Raw genomic sequence first — 16465 nt, 5'->3', positions numbered from 1 at the left:
CTAGGACCATTGGGACACGCAAATTCCTCTACCACGATAAGGTGGAAGCTCAGAGAGGAGTGAAAAATAACCCACACCATAATTCCTTCTCCACCAAATTCCACACTCGGCACAATGCAGTCCTAAATGTACAGTCATCTTGGCAACCTCCAAACCCAAACTCGTCCATCAGATTGCCAGATGGAAGACGTCTCCACTGCCCTAGAGTCTAGTGGCGACGTGCTTAACACCACTGCATCCGACGCTTTGATGGCTTAGATGCAGCTGCTCAGCCATGGAAACCCATTCCATGAAGCTCTCTGCGTACTGTACGTGGGCTAATTGGAAGGTCACAGGAAGTTTAGAGCTCTGTAGCGACTGATTGTGCTGAAAGTCGGCGACCTCTTTGCACTACGCGCTTCAGCATCCGCTGACCCCTCTGTTAATTTACATGGCCTACCGCTTCTTGGCTGAGTTGCTGTTGTTCTGAAACTCTCCCATTTTCTTATAATAAAGCCGACAGCTGACTTTGGAATATTTAGGAGCGAGGACATTTCACGACTGGACTTGTTGCACAGGTGGCATCCTATAAAAGTTTCACGCTGGAAATCACTGAGTGCGGCCCATTCTTTCACAAATGTTTGTAGAAACAATCTCCATGCCCAAATCTAATCACTTGGCGACAGTTGTACAACCTTTTTTTTTTGCTAATAATCATTAACTTTAGAATTTGATGCCAACAACACTTGACAAAGAAGTTGGGAAAGGTGGCAATAAATACTGATAAAGTTGAGAAATACTCATCAAACACTCATTTGGAACATCCCACAGGTGAACAGGCTAATTGGGAACAGGTGGGCGCCATGATTGGGTATAAAACCAGCTTCCATGAAATGCTAAGTAATTCACAAACAAGGATGGGACGAGGGTCACCAATCTGTAAGCAAATTGTCGAACAGTTTTAGAACAACATTTTTCAACGAGCTACTGCAAGGAATTTAGGGATTTTACCATCTACGGTCCATAAAATAATCAAAAGGTTCAGAGAATCTTGTCATGGTTATTTGGTGACGAACCCCAAGATGCAGAGATGGAGGCAGGCATGGAATGTGAAAACATGATTTAAATACTAAGACAAAACCAAAACGGTACAAACACAAAGCGCGCACGAGGCGGATAATCAAACAAAAGGAGCTAGCCTGGGAGCTAGAAAATAACAAACAGGATCTTAGCGTGGAAGCTAGCGGGTAGCGAACAGGCAAACAGAAGTCGTACTTGTATAATGAAAAATAAAACGGAAGCAGGGAACAAAATACAGTAAGCTACAAACATCAACTGAATATAGCTTACCGCTACGCTGCAAAGACACGGTACGACACGACAGGAGTGATAACACATCACAAGAGCGACTAGACGTGACATCGACAAGACAATACAATGATCCAGCCACTGACACAAGACAAAGGAGGTACAAATAGGAGCCGGCTGATTGGCAACAGGTGTGGCCATATGCCAGTCAGCCGCAGCTGAAGGGGAACACAGCACTCAGGGAACAAGACAGGAAGCTGTCAAAATAAAAGCACTAGACAGGAAATACAAAACACACTGAGGAGGAACACAGCACTCAGGGAACAAGACAGGAAGCTGGCAAATTAAGAGCACTTGACAGGAACTAAAAGACAGGAAATACTAAACACAGGAAACAGACAAATGCAGAGGAAAAACTAAAACATAGACAAACTGTCAGGGGCAAGCCTGACAAATCTGGAGAAATCACTGCACGTAAGCGATGATATTATGGACCGTTGATCCCTCAGGCGGTACTACATCAAAAACAGACATCAGTGTGTAAAGGATATCACCACATGGGGTCAGGAACACTTCATAAAAACACTGTCAATAACGATAGTTGGTTGTTACATCTGTAGGAGCAAGTTAAAACTCTGCTATGGAAAGCAAAACTCATTTATCAACACCAAGGAACGCCGCTGGCTTCGCTGGGCCCGAGCTCATCTAAGATGGACTGATGCAAAGTGGAAAGGTGTTCTGTGGTCTGACGAGTCCACATTTCAAATTATATTTGGAAACCGTGGACGTGGTGTCCTCCGGAACAAAGAGGAAAATAACCATCCGGATTGTTATAGGCGCGAAGTTCAAAAGCCAGGATCTGTGCATTAGTGCCCAAGGCATGGGTAACTTACACATCTGTGAATGCACCATTAATGCTGAATGGTCCATACAGGTTTTGGAGCAACATATGTTGTCATGCAAGCAACGTTATCATGGACGCCCCTGCTTATTTCAGCAAGACAATGCCAAGCCACGTGTTACAACAGCGTGGTTTCGTAGTAAAAGAGTGCGGGTACTTTCCTGGCCTGCCTGCAGTCCAGACCTGTCTCCCATCAAAAATGTGTGGCGCATTATGAAGCGTAAAATACGACAGCAGTTGAACGACTAAAGCTCTACATTAAACAAGAATGGGAAAAAATTCCACTTTCAAAGCTTCAACAATTAGTTTCCTCAGTTCTCAAACGTTTATTGAGTGTTGTTAAAAGAAAAGGTGATGTAACACAGTGGTGAACATGCCCTTTCCCAACTACTTTGGCCTGTGTTGCAGCCATGAAATTCTAAGTTAATTATTATTTGCAAAAAAAAAATAAAGTTTATGAGTTTGAACGTCAAATATGTTGTCTTTGTAGTGCATTCAACTGAATATGGGTTGAAAAGGATTTGCAAATCATTGTATTCCGTTTATATTTACATCTAACACAATTTCCCAACTCATATGGAAACGGGGTTTGTATATATATATATATATACCTTTATACTTGTAAAATTGGTACCGTATGGGTTTAAATGTGAACAATACCCACCCCTGACTGTGCAGTACCAACTTAAAAATACTGGGCTTTTGCAAGTACCACCTTTTTGTTTTACCGCCACGTACCAACACGGCTGAGCTTCAAATATGTGGCTTAAAAAGACTTGCGTGCTGCTCACAATGTTTGACCGTATATAAAATGTTGGCAAACATTTTCATTGAAATGTGGGGCTGTGTGGAGTTTGCATGTTCTCCCCGTGAATGCGTGGGTTCTCTCCGGGTACTCCGGCTTCCTCCCACTTCCAAAAACATGCACCTGGGGATAGGTTGATTGGCAACACTAAATTGGCCCTAGTGTGTGAATGTGAGTGTGAATGTTGTCTGTCTATCTGTGTTGGCCCTGCGATGAGGTGGCGACTTGTCCAGGGTGTACCCCGCCTTCCGCCCGATTGTAGCTGAGATAGGCGCCAGCGCCCCCCGCGATCCCAAAAGGGAATAAGCGGTAGAAAATGGATGGATGGATGTGGGGCGTACAAAAACCGAGTTATGTTTTGTGTCAGCACTTACAATCTCTTCAGTGTGCATGACACCTCTGCGTTGCACCGTGGTCCCGGGGGATGCCAGCACCGCCTCCTGGGCCGGAGAGGCCAGCATCTTGGAAGGGCTTCCGGGCTTCACGTCGCTGAGGCTGGCCTCCGACGCGGCCGAGCAGACTTTAAGGTACGCCTGTGCGGGAGGCGGCAGGCCATCTTCGAAAAACTCTGGAACTGTGAGGAAAGTGTTATTATTCCAGTATGTAGGACGCTGCCTGATTACACGAAAGACTGATCATGTGTTGCCATGAGAGCCAGATCCTACTTTTTGATGTAGCAGCCTATTATGCCGTGTTTAGTCATTCATCTCCTTAGAGCTTCAAAGCAAGCGCCCACACAATGCAGGACAGAGACATGGCCGAACAGACGACATCTTGGAGAATTCAGGGAAGGCCCTATTCTGGTCCTTGCAGAAGGTGCTCGCTTGGATGAGTTTAGTACAGAGGTGTCAAGGTGGTTTTCATTGAGGGCCACATCGCAGTTATGTTTACTTCTAACAGTGAATACTATCCATCCATCCATCCATTGTCTACCGCTTATTCCCTTTTCGGGGTCGCGGGGGGCGCTGGCGCCTATCTCAGCTACAATCGGGCGGAAGGCGGGGTACACCCTGGATAAGTCGCCGCCTCATCGCAGGGCCACAGTGAATACTATTACTACACAATTTTTTTATGCATTTTATTGGTAGATTTTTTTTTTAACTAAAATTTCAAAAATATATGGGACGTTGCAATCATTTTACCTTAAAATGTAGTGTATTTTACTGTAAATGGAAAAAAGTACTGCTGTTTTTATGGTGAAAGAAGGCAACTCAGTTGCCAGAATTTTAGTGTAAAATCTAGATTTTTTTTAAAAATTATAAATAAACATCCATCCATCCATTTCCTACCGCTTATTCCCTTTTCGGGGTCGCGGGGGGCGCTGGCGCCTATCTCAGCTACAATCGGGCGGAAGGCGGGGTACACCCTGGACAAGTCGCCACCTCATCGCAGGGCCACAGTGAATACTATTACTACACAATTTTTTTAATGCATTTTATTGGTAGATTTTTTTTTTAACTAAAATTTCAAAAATATATGGGACGTTGCAATCATTTCACCTTAAAATGTAGTGTATTTTACTGTAAATAGAAAAAAGTACTGCTGTTTTTATGGTGAAAGAAGGCAACTCAGTTGCCAGAATTTTAGTGTAAAATCTACATTTGTTTTTTTATTATAAATAAACATCCATCCATCCATTTCCTACCGCTTATTCCCTTTTTGGGGTGGCGCCAATCTCAGCTACAATCGGGCGGAAGGCGGGGTACACCCTGGACAAGTCGCCACTTCATCGCAGGGCCAACACAGATAGACAGACAACATTCACACTCACATTCACACACTAGGGCCAATTTTTAGTGTTGCCAATCAACCTATCCCCAGGTGCATGTCTTTGGAAGTGGGAGGAAGCCGGAGTACCCGGAGGGAACCCACGCATTCACGGGGAGAACATGCAAACTCCACACAGAAAGATCCCGAGCCTGGATTTGAACCCAGGACTGCAGGAACTTCGTATTGTGAGGCAGACGCACTAACCCCTCTTCCACCGTGAAGCCTATAAATAAACAAATAAATAAACATTTTTGTAATTTTACCGAAATTTTTGGGGCACCTGAGCTGCCAGTTTTCTTTCATTTTATATATTTTTTTAACCTCAAATCAATTTTTCAGTGTATTACTGTAAATGCCAAAGTGGCACCACAGTTAATTACAGTAAAAAAAAAAAAGTACAGTTTTTTTAATTGAAGTGAATTGAATTATATTTATATAGCGCTTTTCTCTAGTGACTCAAAGCGCTTTACATAGTGAAACCCAATATCTAAGTTACATTCAAACCAGCGTGGGTGGCACTGGGAGCAGGTGGGTAAAGTGTCTTGCCCAAGGACACAACGGCAGTGACTAGGATGGCGGAAGCGGGAATCGAACCTGCAACCCTCAAGTTGCTGGCACGGTCATTCTACCAACCGAGCTATACCGCCCCACATACCGCTCCGATTTGGAGAAAAATGCTGTAACATGGGTCGGGAAACATGGAATTTCCGCGATTTTGACCATGAAATTGATCAAAATATACAGGAACCTCACCAAAATCATAAAGAAAGCATAAACCAAAAGAGAAATATTAAAACTTAGTTTTTTTATTACTTCGTTTTGGAACATCTTATGGTTAAGCCACTTGGTGGAAGGTGAGGCACTGCCTCATTTGCCTCCCCTGACAGCACGTCACTGTGGTATGGGGGTGCATTAGTGCCCAAGGCATTGGTAACTTATACATCTGTAAAGGCACCATTAATGCTGAAAGGTACATACAGGTTTTGGAGCAACATATGTTGCCATCCAAGCAACGTCTTTTTCATGGACGCCCCTGCTTATTTCAGCAAGACCAAGCCACATGTTATAACAGCGTGGTTTCATAGTAAAAGAATGTGTGTACTAGACCGGCCTGTCCATAGTCCAGACCTGTCTCCCATTGAAAATGCGTGGGGCATTATGAAGCCTAAAATACCACAACGGAGACCCCGGACTGTTGAACATCTTAAGCTGTACATCAAGCAAGAATGGGAAATAATTCCACCTGAAAAGCTTCAAAAATTGGTCTCCTCGGTTCCCAAACGTTTACTGAGTGTTGTTAAAAGGAAAAGCCAGTTGTAAAAAATGGCCCTGTGCCAACTTTTTTGCAATGTGTTGTTGCCACTCAATTCTAACTAAAAGTGTTTCTCAGTTTGAACAATAAATATCTTGTCTTTGCAGTCTATTCAATAGAATACAAGTTGAAAAGGATTTACAAATCATTGTATTCTGTTTTTATTTAGCATTTACACAACGTGCTAACTTCACTGGTTTGGGGTTTTGTAAAATTGTGGCCCCGAAAACAACATAGTTGAATTGATTGATTGATTGATGGAAACTTTTATTAGTAGATTGCACAGTACAGTACATATTCCGTACAATTGACCACTAAATGGTAACACCCCAATAAATTTTTCAACTTGTTTAAGTTGGGGTCCACTTAAAGAAATTCATGGTATAATATTAAAAGATTACAGTTGGTACAAAATGCGGCTGCTAGACTTTTGACAAGAACAAGAAAGTTTGATCACATTACGCCTGTACTGGCTCACCTGCACTGGCTTCCTGTGCACTTAAGATGTGACTTTAAGGTTTTACTACTTACGTATAGAATACTACACGGTCTAGCTCCATCCTATCTTGCCGATTGTATTGTACCATATGTCCCGGCAAGAAATCTGCGTTCAAAAGACTCCGGCTTATTAGTGATTCCCAAAGCCCAAAAAAAGTCTGCGGGCTATAGAGCTTTTTCATTTCGGGCTCCAGTACTCTGGAATGCCCTCCCGGTAACAGTTCGAGATGCCACCTCAGTAGAAGCATTTAAGTCTCACCATAAAACTCATTTGTATACTCTAGCTTTTAAATAGACTCCCTTTTTAGACCAGTTGATCTGCCGTTTCTTTTCTTTTTCTTCTATGTCCCACTCTCCCTTGTGGAGGGGGTCCGGTCCGATCCGGTGGCCATGTACTGCTCGCCTGTGTATCGGCTGGGGACATCTCTGCGCTGCTGATCCGCCTCCGCTTGGGATGGTTTCCTGCTGGCTCCGCTGTGAACGGGTCTCTCGCTGCTGGGTTGGATCCGCTTTGGACTGGACTCTCGCGACTGTGTTGGATCCATTATGGATTGAACTCTCACAGTATCATGTTAGACCCGCTCGACATCCATTGCTTTCCTCCTCTCCAAGGTTCTCATAGTCATCATTGTCACCGACGTCCCACTGGGTGTGAGTTTTCCTTGCCCTTATGTGGGCCTACCGAGGATGTCGTAGTGGTTTGTGCAGCCCTTTGAGACACTAGTGATTTAGGGCTATATAAGTAAACATTGATTGATTGATTGATCCCTGCTGTATTAACTACTCCCTGATACAAAACATTACCAAAAAAGAAGTTACATAGGACATAATAGTTTAGGACAGCATCTCCTAACACCTTCTAGTATGTGTTTCCCAGTTAAGGACACCAAAGATCTTACCTGGGCTGATGGTCTTCTCAGAGGCGAAGCAGGCCTCAGAGTTCTCCGACGGGATGCTCTGGATGGACGACAGCGGGATGTCGGTGTCAGTGCTGGTCAGCCACGTGGACTCCGTCTCTTTGGTCCAGCTCTCCAGGTATCGAGGCTCCAGAGCGTCGGTCCTGCTCCCGCCACAGCCCATGTCTTAAGGAGCTTTACCGATCTTTTTCTCGCCGTCTAATCTTTTCACACGTTACCTTTAGTCAGCTGGAGACCCGATACGTGACTCCAAATGTTTCAATACTTACTCACGAGGTGTCTTCATAAGACTCCGCTAGCCTTCGGGATGAGAGTTCCCCATCATGCTTTTCTTGTTTGCATGGTGGACACACCCTGGGAGGAGAATAAAAACCCATTCATAAAAGCAATTCATAAAAAACGCTGTAAAAGTATCAGTCTGTATTAAATGTTTTTTCCCTTTTAAGTCAAAAGTCAGTTGTTTAAAAAATACATTTGCCTTCAATATAATTTTTTTTCAACACTTTAAAGGCCGATGAAAAATATACTGGGGGAAAAAAATCCATAAATGCATACATAAAAAAGTATTTATATTTTTTTCAACCCCTTTAAAAGAAAGGTTGCAAAAATACACTTAATTTATAAATGAATAAGAACAAAAAAATACACAAGCAAAGACATTTGTACTTGATTTTTTTTTTATTTGTATATTTTTTTAAAACCTTTAAAAGGTCAGTTTGTTTGTTAAACTAAATGTATACATTTAAAAAAAGGAGAACATGCATACATTATTTGTCCTCCAGTTTATGATTTAAAACAAAAATTTATTTGGTTTTTGCACTTCAATATTTTTTCAATTCGTATTTTATGTTTATTTTTTTGACCCTTTAAACTACGGTAAATACGTTTCCAAAAATACACATGGGAAAAACACGCAAAGACATTTGTACTTGATTTTTTTTTTTTTTTGTATTTTTTTTAAAAACCTTTAAAAGGTCAGTTTGTTTGTTAAACTAAATGTATACATTTAAAAAAAAGGAGAACATGCATACATTATTTGTCCTCCAGTTTATGATTCAAAACAAAAATTAATTTGGTTTTTGCACTTCAATATTTTTTCAATTCGTATTTTATGTTTATTTTTTTGACCCTTTAAACTACGGTAAATAAGTTTCCAAAAATACACATGGGAAAAGACATTTTATACTTGATTTTTTTTTTCTATTTGTATTTTTTAAATACTTTTAAAGGTCAGTATGTTTGCAAATGATACACTTCATTTATAAATCTAAAGAAAGGTAAAACACACAAACATACATTTTGTGGCATGCTGTAGATGAGAAAAAGGTGGCCCTTGGTCAAAATCATGTAGAAATAAAAGAAGGCCGATACGAATCCCTCATTTATTGGAAATCTTCACAAAGTAGGAATTATTAATTAATCAAAACCGCATTATAAAACCCTCTACAAACTTTTTACAATACAATTTAAACCTTATGAGACCCTTTTAAACATGAACAATCACCCTATGGTCACATTTACCCTCCTTTAATCCAACATACTAAACCCAAAACAACTGAAGTTGGTACTTTGTGTAAATGGTATATAAAAACAGAATACAATGATTTGCAAATCCTTTTCAACCAATATTCAATTGAATAGACTGCAAAGACAAGATATATTAAAGGCCTACGGAAATGAGATTTTCCTATTTAAACGGCAATAACAGGTCCATTCTATGTGTCATACTTGATCATTTCGCCATATTGCCATATTTTTGCTGACAGGATTTAGTAGAGAACATCGACGATAACGTTCGCAACTTTTGGTTGCTAATAAAAAAGCCTTGCCTGTACCGGAAGTATGTGCGTCTGACGTCACGAGTCGCAGGGCTCCACTCATATTCACATCGTTAATATTGGGAGCAATTCGGACCGAGAAAGCAACAATTTCCCCATTAATTCGAGCGAGGATGAAAGATTTGTGAATTAGGATATTGATAGTGAAGGACTAGAAAAAAAAAAAAAAAAAAGCTCCGGGCGACGGCAGTGTGAGCATTTCAGATGTAATTAGACACCTTTACTAGGATAATTCTGGAAGATCCCTTATCTGATTATTGTTCTAATAGTGTTTTAGTGAGCTTGTAAAGATTGCTGTTAAGATCCGTACTCCGATCTTCCCATATTATAGTTTGTTGCATTTTTATTCACTCCGTCGTTCTACCCTCATACTTCCTGTTTAGTCATTACCATGGTTACTCATCAGTTCACCTGCTGCTCACGCCCCGCACACCTGCTACAGATAATCACCGTCATTTTATAAGCCGTCCTCTTTTGTTTGTTCAGCCTGGGTTCATAATTTGCTTTCACGCAACGAGTTACGCCTGCACTCTTGTCATCGTATGTATATTCTCGCTAGCTTTTCACGCTCAGCCATTTGTTTATTCCAGCTCTCATGCTATATGTTTTGTTTTACTCTTTAATGTGCCTATGTGCCAGTTTAGTTCTAATTTTTGTATATCCTAGCTTTTATGCTAGCGTCCTTTGTTTGTTTTATTCTACTAGCTCCAGCATTTTTGTTATATAGCTCTTTTTGTTATTTAAATAAATTGTGTATATCTTACCTTTGCTGTGTTCACTTGACGCATCCTCGAGGGAATCGAACCCGGCATCACAATGCCGAACCGGCGTAACAATTGCAAAGACATACCTCAAGTTCGGATGGCTGCGGTGAACACGCAGTGTCTCAGAGAGAAGCCGAGGAGCCAAGCTCACAGCTGCCTTTTTTGACAGCTGCTGCAGGACGACAAATAATCCAATGATGTTTCCGGTAAGATATATATCACAATTTTCCCATCCAAAAACATGCTGGTTGACGTAGAGAAAACATGTTCGCTTGACCGCTCTGCTTTCACAACAAACAAAGAAACACCGGCTGTGTCTCGGTGCTAAAGACAGCTGCAATCCACCGCTTTCCACCAACAGCATTGTTCTTTATAGTCTCCATTATTAAATGAACAAATTGCAAAAGATTCAGCAACACAGATGTCCAGAATACTGTGTAATTACGCGATGAACACAGACGACTTTTAGCCGTGTTCGGTGCTGCGCTAATATTTCCTGACAGTTCGTGACGTCACGCGCACGCATCATCTTTCCGCCACGTTTTCAACAAGAAACTTGCGGGAAATTTAAAACTACAATTTAGTAAACTAAAAAGGCCGTATTGGCATGTGTTGCAATGTTAATATTTCATCATTGATATATAAACTATCAGACTGCGTGGTGGGTAGTAGTGGGTTTCAGTAGGCCTTTAATGGTCCAACTGGTATTTTTAATTTTTTTTTGCCAATATTAGCTCATTTGGAATTTGATTCCTGCAATATGTTTAAAAAAATCTGGCATAAGTGGCAAAAAGACTGAGAAAGTTGAAGAATGCTCATCAAACACTTATTTGGAACATCCCAATAGTGAACAGGCTAATTGGGAACAGGTGGGCGCCATGATTGGGTATAAAAGCAGCTTCCAAGAAATGCTCAGTCATTCACAAACAAGGATGGGGCGATGGTCACCACTTTGTGAACAAATGCGTGAACAAATTGTCCAACAGTTTAAGGAGAACATTTCTTAACGAGCTATTGCAAAGAATTTAAGGATTTTATCATCTCGGGTCCGTAATATCATCAAAAGGTTCAGAGAATCTGGAGAAATCACTGCACGTAAGCGGCAATGCCTGTGACCTTCGAATCCTCAGGCAGTACTGCATCAAAAACCGACATCAGTGTGTAAAGGATATCACCACGTGGGCTCAGGAACACTTCAGAAAACCACTGTCCGTAACTACAGTTTGTCGCTAATCTTTAACAGTATGTGTTAAACTATGCAACGCGAAAGCATTTATCAACAACACCCAGAAACGCCACCGGCTTTGCTGGGCCCGATCTCATCTAAGATGGATTGATGCAAAGTGAAAAAGTGTTCTGTGGTCTGGCGAGTACACATTTCAAATTGTTTTTGGAAACTGTGGACATCGTGTCCTCCGAACCAAAGAGGAAAAGAACCATTCGGACTGCTATAGGCGCCAGGATCTTGGATAATATGGGGGTGTATTAGTGTCCAAGGCATGGGTAACTTACACATCTGTGAAGGCACCATTAATGCTGAAAAGTACATACAGGTTTCATGGACGCCCCTGCTTATTTCAGCAAGACAATGCCAAAGCACGTGGTACAACAGCGTGGCTTCGTAGTAAAAGAATGCGGGTATTAGACTGGCCTACACGTAGTCCAGACCTGTCTCCAATTGAAAATGTTTGGCGCATTATGAAGCAATGATGAACAACTTAAGCTGTACATCAAAAAACAATGGGTAAGAATTCCACCTAAAAAGCTTAAAAAAATGGTTCCAAACATTTACTGAGTCTTGTTAAAAGAAAAGGCCATGTAACACAGTGGTAAAAATGTCCCTGTGCCAACTTTTTTGCAATGTGTTGCTGCCATTAAATTCTAAGTTAATGATTATTTGCAAAAAAAATATGTTTCTCAGTTTGAACAATTAGTATCTTGTCTTTGCAGTCCATTCAAATGAATATAAGTTGAAAATGATTTGCAAATCATTGCATTCTGTTTGTATTTACGATTTACACAACGTGCCAACTTCACTGGTTTTTTGTTTTGTAGTAACGCTGCCGAAGGATGAGCCAAAAGGTGGCCACGATACTTAAGTCACTCTCATTGCTTTGGCCTGATTTAGTGGCCAATACAACCATACTATTGACATTTTTAGTTCATTTAACCTTTATTAGGGCTTCACGGTGGCAGAGGGGTTAGTGCGTCTGCCTCACAATACGAAGGTCCTGCAGTCCTGGGTTCAAATCCAGGCTCGGGATCTTTCTGTGTGGAGTTTGCATGTTCTCCCCGTGAATGCGTGGGTTCCCTCCGGGTACTCCGGCTTCCTCCCACTTCCAAAGACATGCACCTGGGGATAGGTTGATTGGCAACACTAAATTGGCCCTAGTGTGTGAATGTGAGTGTGAATGTTGTCTGTCTATCTGTGTTGGCCCTGCGATGAGGTGGCGACTTGTCCAGGGTGTACCCTGCCTTCCGCCCGATTGCAGCTGAGATAGGCGCCAACGCCCCCCGTGACCCCAAAAGGGGATAAGCGGTAGAAAATGGATGGATGGATTAACCTTTATTATGCTTACGAATGCTTAATTTAGGGCCATTATGCAAAGAACATCCGTACGTTTTTCATCTTTTTTATTCCAAGATATACTGAAGCAGCAATATGAAGTATTAGGGATTGTATTACTTTATGTCAGGATTAACGTGGCAGCTAAAATCAAATCAATGGGAAAATTTTGGTTGTGAGAAAAAAAAAATATATACTTTTTAAGATAGGGTAGGAGCAGTGATCTGTGTTTTTTTAAGCACCCTTAACTGCTGATTTGTCTTTTTTTTATTATTAAATTTTTATTGACATCCAGCATCAGATATTCCGATCCATTACATCATATTTGCATACATCACACATCTATTTTCTGCCCTAAATGTCCCAAACATTTTTTTGTTTATATCCCAACGATGCCACCCAAAAAAGAGAAAAACAGCAAAAAAAACCAATAACAAATCCATCCATCCATCCATTTTCTACCGCTTATTCCCTTTCGGGGTCGCGGGGGGCGCTGGCGCCTATCTCAGCTACAATCGGGCGGAAGGCGGGGTACACCCTGGACAAGTCGCCACCTCATCGCAGGGCCAACACAGATAGACAGACAACATTCACACTCACATTCACACACCAATAACAAATCAAACCAAAGTAATAATAATTTCAACAAATTATTCAATAAAAACATACGATACAAATAATAATAATAAATAAAATAATATAACCAGATAATGAATAATAATTAAGAAAAAAATAAACAAATAGAAAATAGAAAAATATTTTTTAATCCTAAAATATGTCGTCTATGCCAGTTTTTTCAACCACACTAGTGTGTCTTGAGATCCAATCTGGTGTGCCGTGGGAGCTTATCTAATTTCACCTATTTAGGTTAAAAATAGGGGCGGTTTAGCTCGGTTGGTAGAGTGGCCATGCCAGCAACTTGAGGGTTGCAGGTTCGATTCCCGCTTCCGCCATCCTAGTCAATGCCGTTGTGTCCTTGAGCAAGACACTTTACCCACCTGCTCCCAGTGCCACCCACACTGGTTTAAATGTAGCTTGGATATAAGGTTTCACTATGTAAAGCGCTTTGAGTCACTAGAGAAAAGCGCTATATAAATATAATTCACTTCAATTCACTTTTGCAAGCCAGTAATTATAGTCTGCAATTGATGTGTTGTTGTTGAGTGTCTGTGCTGTCTAGAGCTTGGCAGAGTAACCGTGTAATACTCTTCAATACCAGTAGGTGGAAGCAGGTAGCTAATTGCTTTGTAGATGTTGAAAACAGCCGGAGGCTGCGTGAATCTAATGCTTAAACCAAAAACAAACAAAAGGTGAGTGCCCGTAAGAAAAGGCTTTGAAGTTTAGGGAAGGCTATGCAGAACGAAACTAAAACTGAACTGGCTATAAAGTAAACAAAAACAGAATGCTGGACGACAGCAAAAACTTACTGTGGAGCAAAGACGGCGTCCGCAATGTAGATCCGAACATGACATGACAATCAACAATGTCCCCACAAAGAAGGATGAAAACAACTGAACTATTCTTGATTGCTAAAACAAAGTAGATGCGGGAAATATCGCTCAAAGGAAGACATAAAACTGCTACAGGAAAATACCAAAAAAAAAGAGAAGAAGACACCAAAATAGGAGTGCAAGACAAGAACTAAAACAGTACACATAGGAAATGTGACAATCTCTCACTTCATTTCTGTTAGTTTTTCGTGTTTTTGTATTTACTTCCTGTTCAGTGCTCTTATTTTGTTGTATTTCCTGTTTTATTCACGGAGCACTGTTGTTTTTCTGTTTTCGTTGATTGGCAGCGGTTCACACCTGCTGTCAATCACACTAGTGTCTATTTATGTTTATGATAAAATCTATGTTGGAGAATTTACTATGCAAGACTGCTTCATGTTTATTTCTGTTTCTTATGAGTCCAACGATGCCACCCAAAAAAGAGAAAAACAGCAAAAAAAAACAATAACAAATCCATCCATCCATCCATTTTCTACCGCTTATTCCCTTTCGGGGTCGCGGGCGCATATCTCAGCTACAATCGGGCGGAAGGCCGGGTACAGCCTGGACAAGTCGCCACCTCATCGCAGGGCCAACACAGATAGACAGACAACATTCACACTCACATTCACACACTAGGGCCAATTTAGTGTTGCCAATCAACCTATCCCCAGGTGCATGTCTTTGGAGGTGGGAGGAAGCCGGAGTACCCGGAGGGAACCCACGCATTCACGGGGAGAACATGCAAACTCCACACAGAAAGATCCCGAGCCTGGATTTGAACGCAGGACTGCAGGACCTTCGTATTGTGAGGCAGACGCACTAACCCCTCTGCCACCGTGAAGCCGTTTCTTATGAGTATTAAATTATTTTCTTACCTTCACTCAACTCTCCTGGATTCTTGCATCATCGGGGACACACAACTGCAGCCATGCGAGATCCCAACAGGAAAACAGCAAAAAAAAAAACTCAAATTAAGTCACAGGTGGTGACAGTACACCTACTTTGAGAGAAGAGCTATAGTGATGCATGGTTGGTTATGGTTTAAAGCAGTGGTTCTCAAATGGGGGTACGCGTACCCCTGGGGGTACTTGAAGGTATGCCAAGGGGTACGTGAGATTTTTAAAAAATATTCCAAAAATAGCATCAATTCAAAAATACTTTATAAATATATTTATTGAATAATACTTCAACAAAATATAAATGTAAGTTCATAAACTGTGAAAAAAATACAACAATGCAATATTTAGTGTTGACAGCTACATTTTTGTGGACATGTTCCATAAATATTGATGTTAAAGATTTCTTTTTTTGTGAAGAAATGTTTAGAATGAAGTTCATGAATCCAGATGGATCTCTATTACAATCCCCAAAGAGGGCACTTTAAGTTGATGATTACTTCTATGTGTAGAAATCTGTGTTTATATTTGAATCACTTGTTTATTTTTCAACAAGTTTTTAGTTATTTTGATATCTCTTTTTTCCAAATAGTTCAAGAAAGACCACTACAAATTAGCAATATTTTGCACTGTTATACAATTTAATAAATCATAAACTGATGACATAGTGCTGTATTTTACTTCTTTATCTCTTTTTTTTCAACCAAAAATTATTGGCTTTGATTAGGGGGTACTTGATTTGAAAAAATGTTCACAGGGGGTACATCACTGAAAAAAGGTTGAGAACCACTGGTTTAAAGTCATATCCAAATATTAAGCGGTAGAACATAGATGGATGGATGGACTTTTTACTGTCAACCGAGTTCCTTTTTTTTTTATTGATTTCTGCAGGTAGTCTGCCTCCGGATTTTTTCAACGCAAAAAATGTGTCTTGGCTCAAAAAAGGTTGAAAACCACTGGTCTATGCTATGAAAAAGACCGCTTTAATGGCTTGAAAAAAATGTAATAATGCTCACTGCTAAATACTAATACAGTATTATTACACGTGCAGTGCATCTGTTTCTAATATTTTGCTGGTTGGGATATGAATGGGGCCAAATATTAGCGAGAGCAATAAGTAGGATGCAAATAGACAAAAAAACCACGGAGTGTCCCAATGCACCGACACAAATTCCACGCAGAGGTATCACTGAGCGTCTTTTTTAGTGCCTTGTGTGCAGGCCATGTTGACGCGACAGCGTGACATCAATGGACATAAAACCTTCGTATGGCGGCAGGGAACGGCCACTTTTATCCAGAAAAACAAACAAATGATGAAGATGAGGATGATAGAGGCTTACTAATGATGGAGATTGTCTGTTTTTGTCTCCTCCTGTGCTCGCTGCTCCTCCGTGTCGTCTGTCTGGCGCCCCCTGCTG

The 16465-nt window shown here is 41.0% G+C and overlaps 1 protein-coding gene across 3 annotated transcripts in view; it reads right to left on the bottom strand.

Annotated features, from left to right (window-relative positions):
• The window catches only part of baalcb (BAALC binder of MAP3K1 and KLF4 b), a 23899-nt gene extending 7434 nt beyond the window's left edge, over nt 1-16465 (bottom strand). Inside the window, exons 1-5 of one of the 3 annotated variants that reach the window (XM_061886084.1) lie at nt 16388-16465; nt 15027-15071; nt 7760-7844; nt 7473-7693; nt 3368-3567 (exon numbers count right to left, since the gene is read on the bottom strand). In XM_061886084.1, the coding sequence (XP_061742068.1) occupies nt 3368-3567; nt 7473-7653 (381 nt within the window). In that variant the 5' untranslated portion in view covers nt 7654-7693; nt 7760-7844; nt 15027-15071; nt 16388-16465. The remainder of the gene's footprint in view (nt 1-3367; nt 3568-7472; nt 7694-7759; nt 7845-15026; nt 15072-16387) is intronic. The other 2 variants (XM_061886086.1, XM_061886087.1) reach the window with 2 other exon arrangements.

The sequence above is a fragment of the Nerophis ophidion genome, linkage group LG24 (assembly GCF_033978795.1).
Source record: "Nerophis ophidion isolate RoL-2023_Sa linkage group LG24, RoL_Noph_v1.0, whole genome shotgun sequence".
In the NCBI taxonomy this organism is placed as follows: Eukaryota; Metazoa; Chordata; class Actinopteri; order Syngnathiformes; family Syngnathidae; genus Nerophis; species Nerophis ophidion.
Note: the sequence above shows the minus strand (reverse complement) of the source record. Positions and strands in the feature narration are given on the sequence as shown.